Source organism: Arachis hypogaea, chromosome 19 (assembly GCF_003086295.3).
Source record: "Arachis hypogaea cultivar Tifrunner chromosome 19, arahy.Tifrunner.gnm2.J5K5, whole genome shotgun sequence".
NCBI lineage: Eukaryota > Viridiplantae > Streptophyta > Magnoliopsida > Fabales > Fabaceae > Arachis > Arachis hypogaea.
Window position 1 is genome coordinate 1304743 of NC_092054.1, and position 16731 is coordinate 1321473.

Consider the following 16731-nt stretch of genomic DNA (forward strand, 5'->3'; position numbering starts at 1 on the left):
TCAATAAAATATCAAAATATCATTATAATTTATTTAAAAAGATATTTTATATTTTATATATATGCGTGTTCTTGTATCATGTAAGATTTTAAAATTTGTGTGTTGGTGTGTCCCATATCGTATTGTGTCTTGTGTCAGTGTTCATGCATCATAGGTCTTAATAGCTTTTGAGAAGTGAGTGAGTGATAGTCGACATAAATCAAAGATCATTGTAACAAGGAGCATATGATGATTTGTCTCGGGAGAATAACTTAGAAATTCACACCTAATTTCACTTTGTTTATTTAAATAGTGAATAAGAAATCGGTTTCTTTGTAAACAAACAATGTCAAACATAGACACCAAAAAAATTCATAGACACCAAAAAAACAATGTCAACATATACTATACAATATTAACGAATGTGGTGGACACCTAAAAACAAAATTAATAAATGTGAATATGACGAAATTATGTTTCACAATTAAAATGATTTTTCTAGTTTAAAAGATATAGGATCGAAGTTATAATTAATATAATCAAATTTCATTTACATTTTTAATTAAATTTTATAAATAATATAATTAAATTAGTTTTATATTTAATAACTATTTTGACATTTGTATTTTATCAACAATTAGCCCAGGTCTTTTTGTTTATTATTATTATTATTTTTTACCAAATATATGAAACTCGAATCCGCAACCTCTTAATTGAATATGTGGAGACTATGCCATTTGAGCTATTACTTATTGGCTTTTTGTTTATTATTTTGTTGATTAAAAATAATATAAATGTATAATGTATAATTAAATAATAATTATCATATTTTTATTCAAATATTAGGAGTGATAGTAGTTTTGAAATATCTGTGTGTGTTTCTAAAACATCTTTCTTAAAAATCAACATGCTAACACAAAATAATTTTTAGTTTAGCAAGCTCAAAAGTCAAAATAGTGAAATACTTATTTGATACAGTATTTTCAAAATATTTAATTACTCTGTTGATTCTTATAGTTTCGTGAAATTTTCAATTAGGTCCCTATACTTTTTTTTTAATTGGGTCCTGCACTAATTTTTTTTTTAATTAAGTATTTCTTAGTAGTAATTGACTTAATTTTATAGGAACCCAACTAAAAAAAAATTGGCATAGGGACCTAAATAAAAGGAAAAAAAATATAGGAACCCAATTAAAAAAAATTTGGTGTAAGGACTCAATTAAAAAGAAAAAAAAAGTATAAAGACCTAATTAAAAATTTCGCAAAACTATACAGACCAATAGAGTAATTAAGCTTTTTTTAAACTAAAGATAAAAAAAATTACCCATTAACCTAAGTTCATCTAGATACTTTCTCCAACGAGCAAAGCTACCCTTCAAATAAGCAATTCCAAAACTAATTCCTCACAAGAACAAGTGTTCCAGCAAACCCTAATTCCTCACACAAAACATACTCAAATCCCTCTCTTTCTCACTTCCTGGTTCCTCTTTACGACTCAAGTGAGTGTTCCAACAAACCTTAATTCCTCACTTCTAATCGCAAATTCTTTTTATTTAAAACCTTATTACTATTAATTGAGCTTTCGGTCCTTTTTTTTTTATTAAAAAATTGTTTTTCCCTTTTTGTGTTCATCAAACAATTGCAGTTTCGGCTTCGAATTGAGCGCACGTTGAGATTTTACCATGGCGACGGAAACAAAGGCAGCCACGGAGGACGTCAAGATCGATCTCTTCGAAGACGATGACGAATTCGAAGAGTTTGAAATCAATGAAGGTTAGTGAAATCCATATTCCTCATTCTTTCGATCTGTTTGTTTCTCTTTTCAATTTTAGCCAATGATTGTGTTTTAGTGTTTCCTTTTTATCAAATTCGTTGAAGCATTATTTTGAATTTATGGTTGTGGCTTGAGGATTTTGTTATTATGATAATAATCCATAATTGTGGAGAGGCTTTCTTTAATCCAATAAGCGTTAAACCATGACAGTGGAATGATTCTTAGTATATTGCTGCAAATCCATGCGAGGTTTTGCCTAGTGTTTGAGAAACAGGGCACGACCGCACAAGTTAGAGTAATAGAGAGAGTTGAAGGTATGAAAAGAATTAAAATGAGATTTAGTGATATGACTCTTGGTCCTTCTAAGAGAGGTGTAGGGTTAGTTATGAACAGCTTTGAGGTGTTGCTACCCCTTGACCCTCGTGTGAAGTGGAACTAATCATGCCTTTACGTCTATCGTGGGCTATTCGAAAGCAAGAAGACAGGATGCTTCCGACGAAATGTTCTTGATAAGTCTACTAATAAAAACAAAGGTTTATTCTAATAACTGAGGCTTGGCTGGGTTTTATCCTGGTGTCCAAGCATGCCAGGGCATGTTTGGAGATTTAAAGAGGTTTTTGATAATTTGGTCAAGATACTATTAGATGCAATGGTCTGTTAGTTGGTGTGTGTTCAATGAGGTTTTTTGCGTCTTGATCAAAACACTGCTGTACAGAGGATGGGCATGTGTGTCGGATGAATATCATTGAGGTTTGCCGTTAGCAATGTGCCCGTCATGTAGAAACGACAACTCAATGTAGTGTGTGCTTCTTAGATAATTCTGTGACTTTATGAGTAATATAAAGTAATACAACCTTTTAGAATAATAAAATTCAAACAATGCAGATTGGTAAAGGTGATTTGACACTTATTTTAAGGTTAGAGTGTTATGAATAAAAGAATCTAGGTTTGGGATAATGATACCCTCATAGTGCATTGACCTAGTTTGAACTAGATTATTCGATGTATAGAGTCTGTATACTGCGGCCTAGACCAAAAATAAATGGAAGTAACCAAGTAATAACTAATCAGATGCCTTGGCAAACTAATCTAGCTAAATTCTACTAAGCTAACTGACCATGACTATATTCAAAGGTTAGTGTGCCTAGACTAGCCGTTTTGTAATAACTAACCAGCTACCTTGGGAAACTAATCTGGCTAAAATCTGCTAAACTAACCGACCTTGACTGTACTCAAAGGTTTGTGTGTATAAACTCACCATTTTGCTGTAATTACAATGCCAAATACTTTGTTCCTCATTCATCGTCTTTCTCGTTATTCTTAAAAATATCAGTATTCATTTAATAACTTTGCTACTTCTCGTTCATCCGGTAATAATGATATTTCAAAGGTCTTTGGTAGTTACGTCTGCTTTTACCACTTATTGGTTTGGGGACTTGGAGCTTCAGCAATTCTGCTCCATATGCTCATATTCTAATGCTTATATTTCACTTTTGTCTTTTATACTACTTACAGAGTGGGATGCTATAGAGGAAGGCAAGGAAGTGACCCAACAGTGGGAGGATGATTGGGATGATGATGATGTCAGTGATGATTTCTCTCTTCAGCTGAGGAGAGAGCTGGAGAGCAATACTGAAAAGAATTAAACATTCTGCTTGCTACGATCGGTTGATAAAAGTGTCATGAGTTAGGTACTTGAGTCTGTTGGTGTTTCCTTTTGTGGAAAAGAAATGAAAGCTATATGCCTTTTCATTTAGTAGATGTAAGACAGTAAGGCAGAACATAAGGACTTAAGTTGTTATTTCTGAAGAACATCTAGATAGAAGTATTGCTTGTACTTTAATTGTATTTTATCTCATAAGTTTTAAACTGGGTCACAATCCCTTGGTGTGCTTTCCCATTAATAACTGGTGAAAGTGGAGTCTGCAGAAACTGGCTTGTGGGTATCTGAATTCAACAACCCTAGGAATTTGAATGCCAATGTCCCAAGTTAGTTTTACTAAGAAGTCAAAAAGTGACTACATACTCGTATGCTTTGGAAGAACTTTCTACATCGGAATTCGGAAACACTTGAGTTAGAATTTGGATCCTCTAAATTTATGATCTCTCACTATTTATTTCATAGGTGGTGGGATCAAGAAAAAGTATGAGAGAAAATCTATCTAAGGATGAAAGATTACATTTTACTCTTTAAAGTAAAATTTAAAATTTAGAGGATATAAATCTCTCGAGTTATGGTCTTGTGGATCATGATAGTTTTGAGTTCTTCACCATTAAAGCTAAAGCGAAAAAAAAAGAATAAGATAGAAGAATTCTTCTATATTATTATATTATTACGTTTTGAGTTTACATTTTATCATGTTGAACTTGGATCATATAAGTAGAAACCTATGTTCTCAATGTAAAATTCGGTTGCTAGTTTTGATTTCGTTCAAGTTGATATGGTGGGGTGAGACACCGTTCAAAATTGATGGAATACCAATGAAAGCCACAACTAATGAAAGGTAGAGCAACTAAGCCAAGATAGTTATTATCATTCACTTGGGAGTGGACCAATTCTTATATTATCAACTTCCAATAATCACTAATCTAACATTTTAAATATACTTAGCGATGAGATGTCTCCCATTTGATGATTTAGATCTGTCTGCTAAACAACATCAAGCTCATAATAATTATGTACCCTTAACTTTAAAGAAAAACAAAAACCAAACGCGCCTTTGAAAGTTTCTTTTATTATAATAATAAACTCAGGTCCATTATTGATTCCAAGAACAACTTCACTCGGGATAAGGATCAAGGGAATCTAATCTAATAAGTAATAACAATAAATAAAATAAATCTGGATTATTTTCTAGTAAAATTTATATTATTGATTAATCATATACCAACACTAGAAGTAAATTGGTAATTTTATGGTTGCAGTATAGTAAAATTCAGTTTATCCAATATTTTATTAATAGAATAATAGAGTAATTTTTCTTGAGAAACTAAATTATATGTTGGCTACAATTCTGTTATTTTGAGTTTTTGACGGTGTGGCGAATAATTTTACCTATGTTTAATGATGAACCTATCATTTTTTATAGGCGTTGAAGATAACAATCATAACATCAATAATGATATTGAGATGAATGAAGTGTACCTACTATTTGAATTATAGAAGAAAACAATAGTAAATTTAACAACGAAGATGAAAATAATTTAAAATATAAATGTAATCTTAATTTTATTTCTCTATCATAGCATTTCAATGTACAATAGCCCCTATAAAAGACACCAAAATATTATTTTGTTCATACACTCGAAGATAGGGATAATTTTTTTTAGGTGAATTATATAGTAAAGATGTAAGTTTATAGATTTTTCTTTTAATAGGATGAAAGAAAGATTAATAAAGGTAGGATCCATATTTTGAATAAAAATAAAATAATAAAAAATAAATATAAAAGAAATTATATTCTCTCTCTGTACCATTCCAATCTGCACAGTAGAGTGTCTTTTTTAAAAAAAGAGAGGAGGTAATTAGTTTTTCATGGTATAATTCTAATAAATATTATAATATATGTGTTTATAGATTTGAAAAGATGTTTCAATATAGTGATAGAATAAAGCTGTAATTATTTTTAATTTTTAATTTCAATCGGTCCATGCAAAAAAATTCCTCATGTTGATAATTTTATATTTTATATTTTCAATAGAGGAAAAATGGGAGAATGAAAAGAAACACGTGGCAGCCGCTGGTTTAAGAAAAGAAGCGTTTCAATTTTCTTCTGTTCTGCTATTTCTTCCTCTTCCATTCCTCACACACTTTCAAATCTCTCTCTCTCTCTAACGCAAGTGAGTGTTTCAACGAACCCTAACTCCTGATTTCCCTTCTATTTTTGCTTATTCTCCTATTCTGATTTCAATTCTTTCTCGTGCTTTTTAGATCCTCATTTTTGACACCACTTTAGCGTTTGGTTCGAACTTTGATTCATATCTTCCATGCTTCTTCATTCGTTCAAATTACTGCTCGTGTTACGCATTGGATTTTATTTTAGATTTTCTTTTACTGAATTACATTGCAAATTGCATTGGTTCTTCTCTGTTTGAATCACGTTTTAGAATATCGCCGTTGTCTGCGGAACCGCATCTTGTAAGAAGAGTATGGCTAGAACTAGATTTGACTTTTTTTTCTTTTTTTTTTCTTCTGAAATGATGCGTATTCTTGTGATTTATTGTTTCTTATTTTTTATAACCACAAATTTAAAGAGAAAAATTGCTAAATTATAATTTTTTTGGTTGTTGCAGTTTGTGATGGGGATATATCTGAGTACGCCGAAAACAGAGAAGGCATCTGAAGATGGTGAGAACGACAAGCTTCGGTATGGTCTGTCTTCCATGCAGGGCTGGCGTGCTTCCATGGAAGATGCTGTAACTAACTACTCTTTTCTCTTTCAGTCTCTTATTTTATTTTATTTTATTTGTTAATTGATAATTTGTAAATACAATAATTTTATATCGTAGAATCTCATTTCCATTTTTATTTTGAATATTTCATTTGGTGGAATTTCTTTCATCAATTAGGTAGTTGAAGTTAGTTAAAAGTTAGTTTTCAGTTGATAATTTGATTAGTGTATGTCTATGTATCAGCCTTGCACATTTAAGCCTCTTGACATCAGAGAATCACTGCGATTCAAAACATTGTACACAAAAGTAGGGTGGGTTTTCAGCCGTAATATCAGATAGTCAAGTGTAAAGGAAATCAAAATCATGCACTATGTCAAGTGTTTGGCATATTAGTGACTGATAAAATAGTGATATTAAGTTTCTGATACTGTGAGAAGGTTGTGAAAGGATTAGTGTCTTACGTTTTTTACAGATTACCTTATTTGATCATTGGTCTGTTATGATGAAGAGTGCAAAGGTATCACTTATTTGTAGTTCTTCTATAAAAGTTTTGTTAGTCAGCTATTGATGTGAATCAGATTTAAGTAACAAATAACCCGTATACTACCTAAAAATTCAGAGAGATAAAATTGCCCTCCTTCTGTATACCTAGAAGACTCATGAGAGTTTGCCTCTCTTTGGAAGTAATAGTTGCATATATGGTGTGGATGGTTTACCACTTTACCTTGGTTCTTTTTTACCTAATTAGCGTAATGTTAGTATTACAATCTTTTTTAATGTGAAGAGTATAGAATTTAATTCTTATTATTACTTGCCAGCATGCAGCTTATCCAGATTTGGATGATTCTACATCTTTCTTTGGTGTTTATGATGGCCATGGAGGTGGGTATTAACTCTTGAGTTATTCAGTAACATATATCTTTTTAATGCCAACTTGGATCCATGCTCATTAATTAGAACGCTGAGTGCACCGAAGGTCCTGAGACATTCAATATTATTGTAATATAGGTTCTCCATTTTGATGTCTCCATTGGAATCCACCTAAACATGGCTGGCCTTTTCATTTACACATGCTGTAGCTGTTGTCTTCTCTGTCATGTACTGATCAAGTTTCATTTACTTTACATGACCTTATATGCTTCATGTTCCACCTTGTCCTAATATCACTTATTTATAGTTAACTTAAATTTAATATAAGAGAAATAAAAATATATTTCTGGTTTAGTGTTAGTAGGCAGTTATTATAATGAGTAGTTATTATAAAGAGACCAAGAGAAACCAAAAGTTGTTACGGTCTCTCATTCTCCCCCAATCATCATATATATAGGTATTGATTACAATTACAGTTTACAACACTTGTAAACTTCTCAGGGTTGTAAAACATTGCTTTAAGATTGATTTTCCTCTCTTGTTCTTTCTTTCTTCTTGTTCTTTTTTTCTTTTAATAATTTCCTTGTTATATATGTGATTCAGAATTCCAACATATTTCCATTTTCTACAAACAAAGATCCCTGTAGGCTGTATACTTAACATTTTTGGTACATTCTTGTTAGATGCTTGTTATAACCAGAGCTCGTGTTTGAAAAAAATGCTTTTCCAATCCACTTATGAACACCTTAAGGGTCTGTTGGATGGGGTATTCTTTAATTTCAGTTTATTTCAAATATAAGGGAATCTAAATGCCGTAATTAAATTCCCTTCAATTCTGGTCTTTTTTTGGTTGAGGTAATTAGCTTATCTCCATTAATAAAATATGCAGTTGATATTATTTATAAGTGTTAATTAATGCATATGAATGCATTTTGAAGTGATGTAGAGAGAGGGGGAAATTAAAATTCCTTCTCTGTTGGGGAATTAAAATTCTTCCTTTTAATAGTTAAAATCCATCATTAAAAAAATCCCTTGAATTTGCCATTGAGAATTTTAAATACTCTCTAAAATTACTTTCCCTCCCTTAATTACCTCATTCAAGCACACTCTAATGTCTTTTTCATGCATTTCATTTATTTTCAACTTCAGGATTTTGTTTTGATATCCATGTTAAAAAAAAGGCAACAAAAAAAGGAGGGAACATATTATCCATGTTTTTGGGTGTACTTTCTCAGTATTGACCCATTCCAGTTTAAATTAGTGTTGATCATAAGGCTTTGTTGTTGTTGTTGTTGTAAAGCTTCCTTAATAACTTGGAGATCTTTAGGTGTTAAAGATTTCAAAATTATTGTGATGGAACCAACATATATAGCATATTAATTAGCTCACTTCTGGTTCTAATATCTTTCCATATGGTTTTTCCTATTTGCAGGCAAAGCAGTTTCCAAATTCTGTGCCAAGTATCTACATCAACAAATGCTTAAGCATGAAGCTTACTTAGCTGGAGATATAGGCACATCCTTACAGAAAACTTTCCTTAGGTGCTTTTTTTATTCTTTATTTTGTTTGTTGTTTTGTTTATTTAGAATTTTCATTATACTTACTGCATGCGGATAAAAGCATGGCGATGAGATTGTCAGGTAGGAGTATAGATAACAAAATACTAAGTAGGACTATGCTCAAGCTTGCAATACTTGATGTTCAACTGTTGCTCTAGATAATTTACTTTATCTAATTTACATGCCCAGGGGAGGTTTGGCATCCCGGTCTCTTCAAGATACAAATATAGCTGGATCCCTAGAAGTTATGTGCAGTTACAAATAATTTTAAAAACACTTTTCTACTTCCCTCTGTTTTCTACTTCTCCTGTGAGTTATTGGAAGTTTCAAAACCCCTTTAATCTTCATTTATTTGTTTCTTATTTTTACTCACGTACTTTATATCTTAAAAGCATTAACAAAACAAAGTGTTTTAAAGTGCCATGCATGTGAATGTTTGTGTAGACATTTATGCTTGTAAAATTATTGGAACCGTGACCACCTGAACCGCCAGTCATTTTTTGGGAATGAGTGTTAAGTTCTTACGTATACTTTTCCTCTTCATGATCAAAATGATTTTCTTATCTAAGTTTTTAAACATGTGATGGTTTTTCTGCCCAATAAACAAAAGTGGGATATGGAGTTGAGACAAATAGTTTTGTTAAAGTTGTGCCCATTTTTTTCTTCCTTCATATTGAGGCAGAATGGATGAGATGATGCGTGGACAAAGAGGGTGGAGAGAATTGGCAGTCTTGGGAGATAAAATAGAAAAGTTGTCTGGAATGCTAGAGGGGTTTATATGGTCTCCCAGGAGTGGTGAACCAAATGACCATTCTGATGATTGGGCTTTTGAGGAGGTAATGGATTATGAACCCATTTTGCTTTCTTGTTCCACCTCTGCTTGTTACTCTTTCTTTGCTCCTTTCTTTATAAATAAAATAAAAGCTATGCTGCATGTATGTTGGAATCTTTTGATATGTGGAATATAAGCTTGTGAATTTAACCGAAGGTCCTTTCTCAATAAATGACTGCAAGTTACATATAAAAATCATTAGGTCTGATGTTGGGCATACAAACTTTGAATCCTTACTGTATAAAATGTGTTATTTTAAACTGAGGATGTTATGCTGCAAATAGGGACCACATTCTGATTTCACTGGACCAAACTCTGGAAGTACAGCTTGTGTGGCTGTCATTCGAGGAAACAAACTTGTCGTCGCCAATGCTGGTGATTCTAGATGTGTATTATCAAGGAAGGGCCAGGTACTTCCACCTCATTTTGTGGTTTTTTAATTGTCTCGAATTTACTAGGCATGCAATATAGGGTATTGAATATGGTTGATGAGAGTTCTGGTGGTAAAGATTGCTAATTCAGAGTACACCTTTTGTATTCTGAGATAGATATTTCAGTATGGATAAGCTTGGACATATATAATGTAGCACATTTTATTTCCTTTTGCTTTGAAGGGTTCGTGATTGAGGTTGAACCAGCATAGCTTGCTACTCAGCATGATCTATATTCTTGATTTTTTAATGAAGTTGTATTTCCAGGCACACAATTTGTCTAAGGATCACAAGCCTGAGCTTGAGGCTGAGAGAGACAGGATTTTAAATGCTGGTGGTTTCATCCAAGTTGGACGTGTCAATGGAAGTTTAAACTTGGCTAGAGCGATCGGTAATAGGAATTTGTTTTTATAAAGTTTGTAAGGAAAAATGTGAGAGTTCATTACTATTGTAAAATTTACTTGTTGCTTTCTACAAATGTTTTCCTTTCATTAGTCCCAAAAATTTGTAATAAAAAATTCCCTCAATTACAGGAGACATAGAATTCAAGCAGAACAAACGTTTGCCTGCTGAGAAACAGATTGTGAGTGCTGAGCCTGACATAACTTCCGTAAGTATTGCTCAGCACATTATATGTTAATATTTATGGCACGATTAGCACCTTTTCTTGCATGCCTCTCTGGTTTCCTCGTGTTTGATGGGTGAAAGAAATATATTTATTTGAAAAAGGAATTCTATGACTTGAGTTTCTTTTTCGTCTGACATCCCCTCATTGTGTTATTTGCCATTTTGTTTGCTCTTTTGAATTTTCTTTTCCGTGTTCTTTGTAACAGATTGAGCTTTGTGACGATGATGAGTTCCTTGTAATAGCTTGTGATGGGATATGGTACGCTACTTGGCTATTTAAATTTTCTGTGTACGAACTCCATTGATATTACCAAGTTCCTAGAAAATCTTCCCCTTTTTTTGTTTTAATTTTTATTGATCATCAACAAACTATTATATAACCTGTTATATGTGTAGGGATTGCATGTCAAGCCAACAACTTGTGGACTTCATACATGCCAAGTTAAAGGAGGTAAGTTCTGTGGCTTTTACTTTTGTTTATGTTATGGAGAACATTAATTTGGCCACAGCATGCGGATTGTCATAATTGCAATCTGTTATGACACCGATATAAAATCATGAATATGTAGGAGAATAAACTATCTGCGGTGTGCGAGATGGTTTTCGACAGGTGCTTAGCACCAACAGCTGGTGGCGAGGGATGTGATAACATGACCATGATCTTGATTCAGTTCAAAACTCCTTCGAATCCAAGTGCTTCTGATGCAGACCCGCCTCAGTCGTCTGCGGAACCATCCGAAGCTGATAAAAGTTCAGAGCAAACAGAACAAAAGTGAGGGAAGAGTTTCAGACCTGACTAGACAGCGATTGGCGCGAGCACAGAGATGATCATGGGTAATATTTTAATATCCATATTTGCAGGATGTTGATTCTCAATAGGGGATTGTAAATTTGTTGGGGGGAAAAAAATTCGATACTACTGCTGCTCATGGGGGCTATTGACTTTGTACATTAAATTCGGGTCTCTACATGTGAAAGGTAAAAAACAAATGGCTCAGCAAGCACGGCAGACACCTAAATGGATGGCTAAAACCACCCCTCTGGCCATTTTCTTTTGTCAATTTTATTTCTTAGCAATACCAGTGATCGATGACTAGAACAATACGTGAAAGAACATCTCTAAAATTATGGAACCATGTTTGATGTTTCAATACCCATCATCTATACAAGCTTGTGCCTTTTAAGGATTCAGTGCGATGAAATGACCCCCGTAACCCTGATATATAGTATTGTTACTATTGTTAATTTTTCTTTCTGGGAGAGATGATATTTCGTTTTGTTTTACTTGAGCCTCATCATTTATATACCCTAGCTACAATGTTATGAAACAAGTGTATTTCAAGTTCTGCTTGTATCTCTTCTACTAGACCATGTGGAGATTGCATAATGAAATATAAGAGAAAGAAATAATGGTGAAAGATTATGGATGAAGCAAGGTATGAAATGTCGAAGGATCTCCCCACGAGTACATTTTAATCTATCCACGGCTAGTAACTTAATAATTGGTGTATAGTGTTAATTTATAATCAAACGAATACCATTTGTTACGTTACAATTTTAATAATTGAGAGAGTAAATATAATTTTATTCAATTTTTTTTAATAATTAAGGGAGCAAATATAATTTTATACTATTAATTTTATAAGTGAGACTATAAATAAATATAAAAAGTTAAAAAATTAGAAATTATATTTTACATTCTCAATTATTTTTTAACAATCGAGAGAATTCATTTCCATATTTAATAAATGAAAAATGTTTTCAGAGTCGATAGAATTACATTTAAAGAAGTTGCAAATTAACTGATAAGCCTGTGCCGAATAAAACGGAAGAGATAAGCAGAGAAGGGAGATATATATAGATGCGATGATGGTTGCATGGTTGCCACGTGTCCAATCTGAAGGAACCCCTTATCCGCTAGTGTTTCTGGTCTTATCGTATCGCATCGGATCTTCTTAGTTCTGAACGCGCATTAACTTACAACTGATTCTCTCTCTATTGTCGCGTTAATATTCAACACGTGTAAAGTGCTACTGCCACCTCCCTCTTTTTGCAATCATCTCAATTCTGAAACCTTTCATTTCTCGCAACATTTTTAGCTTGTAAACTCTCTTTTTGGCTTTTTTTTTTAATTTATTTATTTTTAACCTTTATCTAAGACGATGCTTTTAGATCGTGTTTGTTTCTCAGAACAGGATAAAATATTCAGAATAGGATAAGATAAGATCTTGAAAGATAGAGACACAAATTTTTGTGTTTTTGTATTTTGTTTGATAAAAAATTAGAATAAATTATGAAAATTCAACTTATTCGCATTATTTTTTTTATTTAAAAAATTTAAGATAAAAAATATAAAATATAAAATATAATTATGAAAAATTAATAAAAATAATAAAAAAAAATAAAAAATAAAAAATAAGTTATGTCTTTTGTTAATGTTTTTGTGTCTTTCCTATCAGAATTGATACAAAATACACTAATTCAATGTCTCTAGACACATTATTTTTGTTCACATCTCTTTTGTCAAATATGATTATGTGTTCCTATCTGTCTCTGTAAACAAACACAACCTTAATAGTGACTGTCATAATAAAATAATAATGGCCTTATGATTTGTAAAGAAATTAAGATTCTAATTTTCACAAAACCATAAATCCACCGCAAATGAAAATTTGAATATACAATGATATTGAAATGGCGATTTGATATGGACTTATAAGAAATATCTATTTAACGAAACATGAGAGTGGCTAGTAGTCTTCACAAAATAGTTGCAATTTTCACTAAAATATTAAATATCGTTCACGTTATAAAATGTGTTTCACTCATTCGAAGTAGTCATGATCATAAATAAAACGTTTATTTTATCTGAAAAAAAAGATAATTTAAATCATCATATTTGTCTCATATATGGATGTGTGTGTATCTGTTTTTTTTTTATTTTCAGCTCCTTCATTTTTTTTGTTATTTTATTTTCATTGACATTTAATTAGATTTCTCTTCAAGAATAATGGCATTTAGTTAGATATTTTGAAGAAATGGCATAGCCTAATATGACCAAATTGCCAACTACTATAAATTTGTTGCACCAAAAAGATAAATTGAGAGAAGTAAAAGGGATAATAAATAGTGAATTAATGGCAATAGAGGTGGAAGGGATATCCAATATTATATGCTTCATTCAGTGAATAATAAACAAATAATCCAAAACAACAGTCTTCCAATTCAGACCAAGTAAATAACATCATATCCTTCAAAAAAATAGAGAGTAAAGATAAAGGATAATCCAAGAATCTCTCACCTTTTTTTATCATCTTTTGTTCTTTTCTTTTGCCTTTTTCATGTGCTGTTTTTCTCTCTCTCCTTTGATCCTTTCCCATTTTTCTCGTATCTAAATTTTTTACCTAGTCCTAATTCTAAAATTTTTTCACCTTATAAATTATAAAAATTTAGTTAATAATGTTTTTCCCGTTTTTTAATAACTTAAAACCGTACTTATTTCTATGGGATGCTCCTATAAAGACACAGAAAACGTCTTATTTAATAATTAAAATTTAACACATATAATCACTTAAATTATGTTATTTTTGTCAAAATTAGGTCAGACAAATTAATTTGACCTAAAAATAGTGAATCAAATTTTGAATCTGTCTAAATTAATATTATTTTTTATAAAAAATGATTACAATATCTCTATTATATAAAATGATTAAAATACTCTTATTATATATATTAATTTTGAGAATTCTAAATTCTAGTCATTTTCTTCTCTATCGTTATAGGGTTAGAATTTAAAGTTTTCAATATATATATATATATAGGGATATTTTAGTTGTGTTTTATAATAGGGATATTGTAGTAATTTTTTATAAAAAATATTAATTTATATCGATTTAAAAATTTAATTTATTAATTTTTTTGTTAAACTGATTTGTTTAGGTTAATTTTAATAAAAATAATACAATTTAATTGATTATATATGTTAAATTTTAATTTTTAAAAAATATATTTAAAAAAAGACTTTTTGACATTTTTATTTAAGTGGCTCCGTATATCTATAGTAAATTTTGCCACTTAACTCTCACTTAATTTCAGAAGAAAAAATAAAAATAAAAATAAAATAGACAGAGTCATAACACAAGAGATAAGTGCCTATAATTTCTGTCTTCTCCACAAAATACGAAGTTACACGTCACTCCACAATAAGACTCAATGGATAAGAACCGTGCTTGCATTCCCAATTCCACCTCAGATTCCTTTTCTTTCTTCATCATTATTTATTATTTATTTTATTTCACACTATACTATATAAACAAATCCACTCCCTTCCATTTTTCTATTCTTACTTAATAGTGTTTCAAAGCATCCATTTGATCAATTCCACAATTATTGAGCCTTAAATAATTCAACAAGAGTGAAGCTACTATTTCAACTCTACTTGCCCTTTTAAAAAAAAAAGAACTTTAGACCAAAGTTGTGTTATTTATACCCAAAGTTTTTGTGGGTCGTCATAGTTTTCTGTTGGGGTGTTTCATATTTGTGGTTTTTGGACATCTGTTGAGGTTTCTTTTAAGAGTTTCAATGGCTGCTGCTTCAGTTGCTGGGGTTGTTGGTGGAAAAGGGTCATCATCTTCTTCATGGATGAAACAATTCAAAGGAAACAAAGGAAAGAAGATGAACAAGTTTAGGATTTCATGCTCTTCTTCTTCTGTAGCAGATCCTTATAAGACCTTAAGGATTCAACCTGATGCATCTGAATCTGAAGTTAGAAAGGCTTTCAGACAACTTGCTTTGAAGGTTAGTTTGCTTCTCTTTCTTCCTTCAATTCTTATCTTTTGTTCTTTTCATTTTTCATCAATTTTTTAACTAAATGAGAGAAATATTTTGTGTGTTTTTGTTATGATGCAAATTAAGTCTTTACATGTCATCTGATGATAATTTCTCATGTTATTATTTGATTAAGTTCAAGTGAGACATTTCCCCCCCCCCCCTTTTTTTTAATTAAAATATTGATTAGTTGATAATCTGTTTTGTGTTTTTCTTGCAGTATCATCCAGATGTATGCAGAGGGAACAATTGTGGGGTGCAGTTTCATCAAATCAATGAGGCTTATGATGTATGTAACAATCATATGCAAACAAAATTTCCTCCTAAATTTTGGTTACATAAAAATAATGCATCATTGAATATTGAAAATTGAATTGTTATTAATTGAGGCATGAACAAATGCTGCTTGTGGTTTTGGGACAATCAATTGGTCATTTGTTATTTCTATAAAGTGAGAAATATTTTGGTGGACCAACAATAATGCAAGAGAATAAGAATGGGGTCTCTTTGATTTCATTTTAAAAAAGTTCAGATTCTTTATGCCAAAAGAAAAATCTTAATTATTTTATATAAAAATTTTGGGGTGGTTTGTATAATACTTGCATAATTGACCTTCTTTTAGTTTAATATTATAATTATGAAATAATGCAACTATAAAGAATTGTAAATGTTAACCAACTTGGGTTGGTCGAGTGGTCAGCTCACTCGTCCACTTAAGTAAGTGTCGGGGTTCGAATTTCGCCTTGGCCAGCAGCAGACTCTTAAATGGAGCTCTGATCTACGACACATTAGTTCTTGGTCTGTCGGGTTGGAGATACGGTGGCAACCAAAAAAAGGAATTGTAAATGTTGGTGTGTATGTTAGCAAAGGGCAGTGGTTGCAATGATATGATCATCCCAACTACTAACACATATCCTTCAAAAAAATAAAAAAATGAGAACAAAAGCAACATTATGGGGTCCATAATTTGTTTTCTTAATTTGGATATCATTATTAATGTTTGGGTGTTTTGAATGCAGATTGTGATGGCTAATTTGAGAGGAGAATCAAATGAGACAGAAGTGTACAATGTTTATTATGAAGATAAGGGCATTGATGAGCCTCTTAGGGGAATGAACGATCCAGATTGGGACATGTGGGAGGAATGGATGGGTTGGGAAGGTGCAGGAATCCGTGATTACTCTTCTCACATTAATCCTTATATTTAAAAATAATAATAATTTATGTAAATTATTATTAATTTTAATTCTAGTCTTTGAATTTATCATCAATTGCTATGTTAATGTTATGTAATTAATAAGTAATAGCTAAAGTGCGCCGTAGAGCCACTTCAACTTGTACCTACCAACAATTGTTGGTGTTCAATGTACATAGTCCAATTTCAATGTCCCTTCAAAATTAATTAAATTTGAGAAGAGAATTATTGTTTTTTTTTTTCAAA

General features: G+C 31.4%; 3 protein-coding genes across 4 annotated transcripts; all 3 read left to right on the top strand.

The window, feature by feature from the left end:
- Nucleotides 1-1302: 1302 nt before the first annotated feature.
- LOC112776578 (protein DELETION OF SUV3 SUPPRESSOR 1(I)) lies at nt 1303-3632 on the top strand. Its single transcript, XM_025820782.3, has 3 exons — nt 1303-1477; nt 1624-1751; nt 3268-3632. The coding sequence occupies exons 2-3, from the start codon at nt 1661-1663 to the stop codon at nt 3396-3398; spliced, it is 222 nt and encodes a 73-aa protein (XP_025676567.1). The 5' UTR covers nt 1303-1477; nt 1624-1660; the 3' UTR covers nt 3399-3632.
- A 1820-nt stretch (nt 3633-5452) lies between these two features.
- On the top strand, nt 5453-11654 carry LOC112775742 (probable protein phosphatase 2C 60). 2 transcript variants are annotated; one of them, XM_025819569.3, is made up of 11 exons: nt 5453-5592; nt 6046-6168; nt 6963-7026; nt 8447-8555; nt 9256-9409; nt 9690-9815; nt 10104-10227; nt 10370-10446; nt 10670-10722; nt 10860-10914; nt 11033-11654. In XM_025819569.3, exons 2-11 carry the CDS (start codon nt 6052-6054, stop codon nt 11237-11239), a joined length of 1086 nt encoding a protein of 361 aa, XP_025675354.1. In that variant the 5' UTR covers nt 5453-5592; nt 6046-6051; the 3' UTR covers nt 11240-11654. The 2 variants fall into 2 exon arrangements, with proteins under 2 accessions (XP_025675354.1, XP_072083174.1); XM_072227073.1 differs by having other exon boundaries at nt 5528-5899.
- A 3013-nt stretch (nt 11655-14667) lies between these two features.
- LOC112776379 (chaperone protein dnaJ 8, chloroplastic) lies at nt 14668-16731 on the top strand. Its single transcript, XM_025820530.3, has 3 exons — nt 14668-15260; nt 15511-15579; nt 16310-16731. The coding sequence occupies exons 1-3, from the start codon at nt 15045-15047 to the stop codon at nt 16496-16498; spliced, it is 474 nt and encodes a 157-aa protein (XP_025676315.1). The 5' UTR covers nt 14668-15044; the 3' UTR covers nt 16499-16731.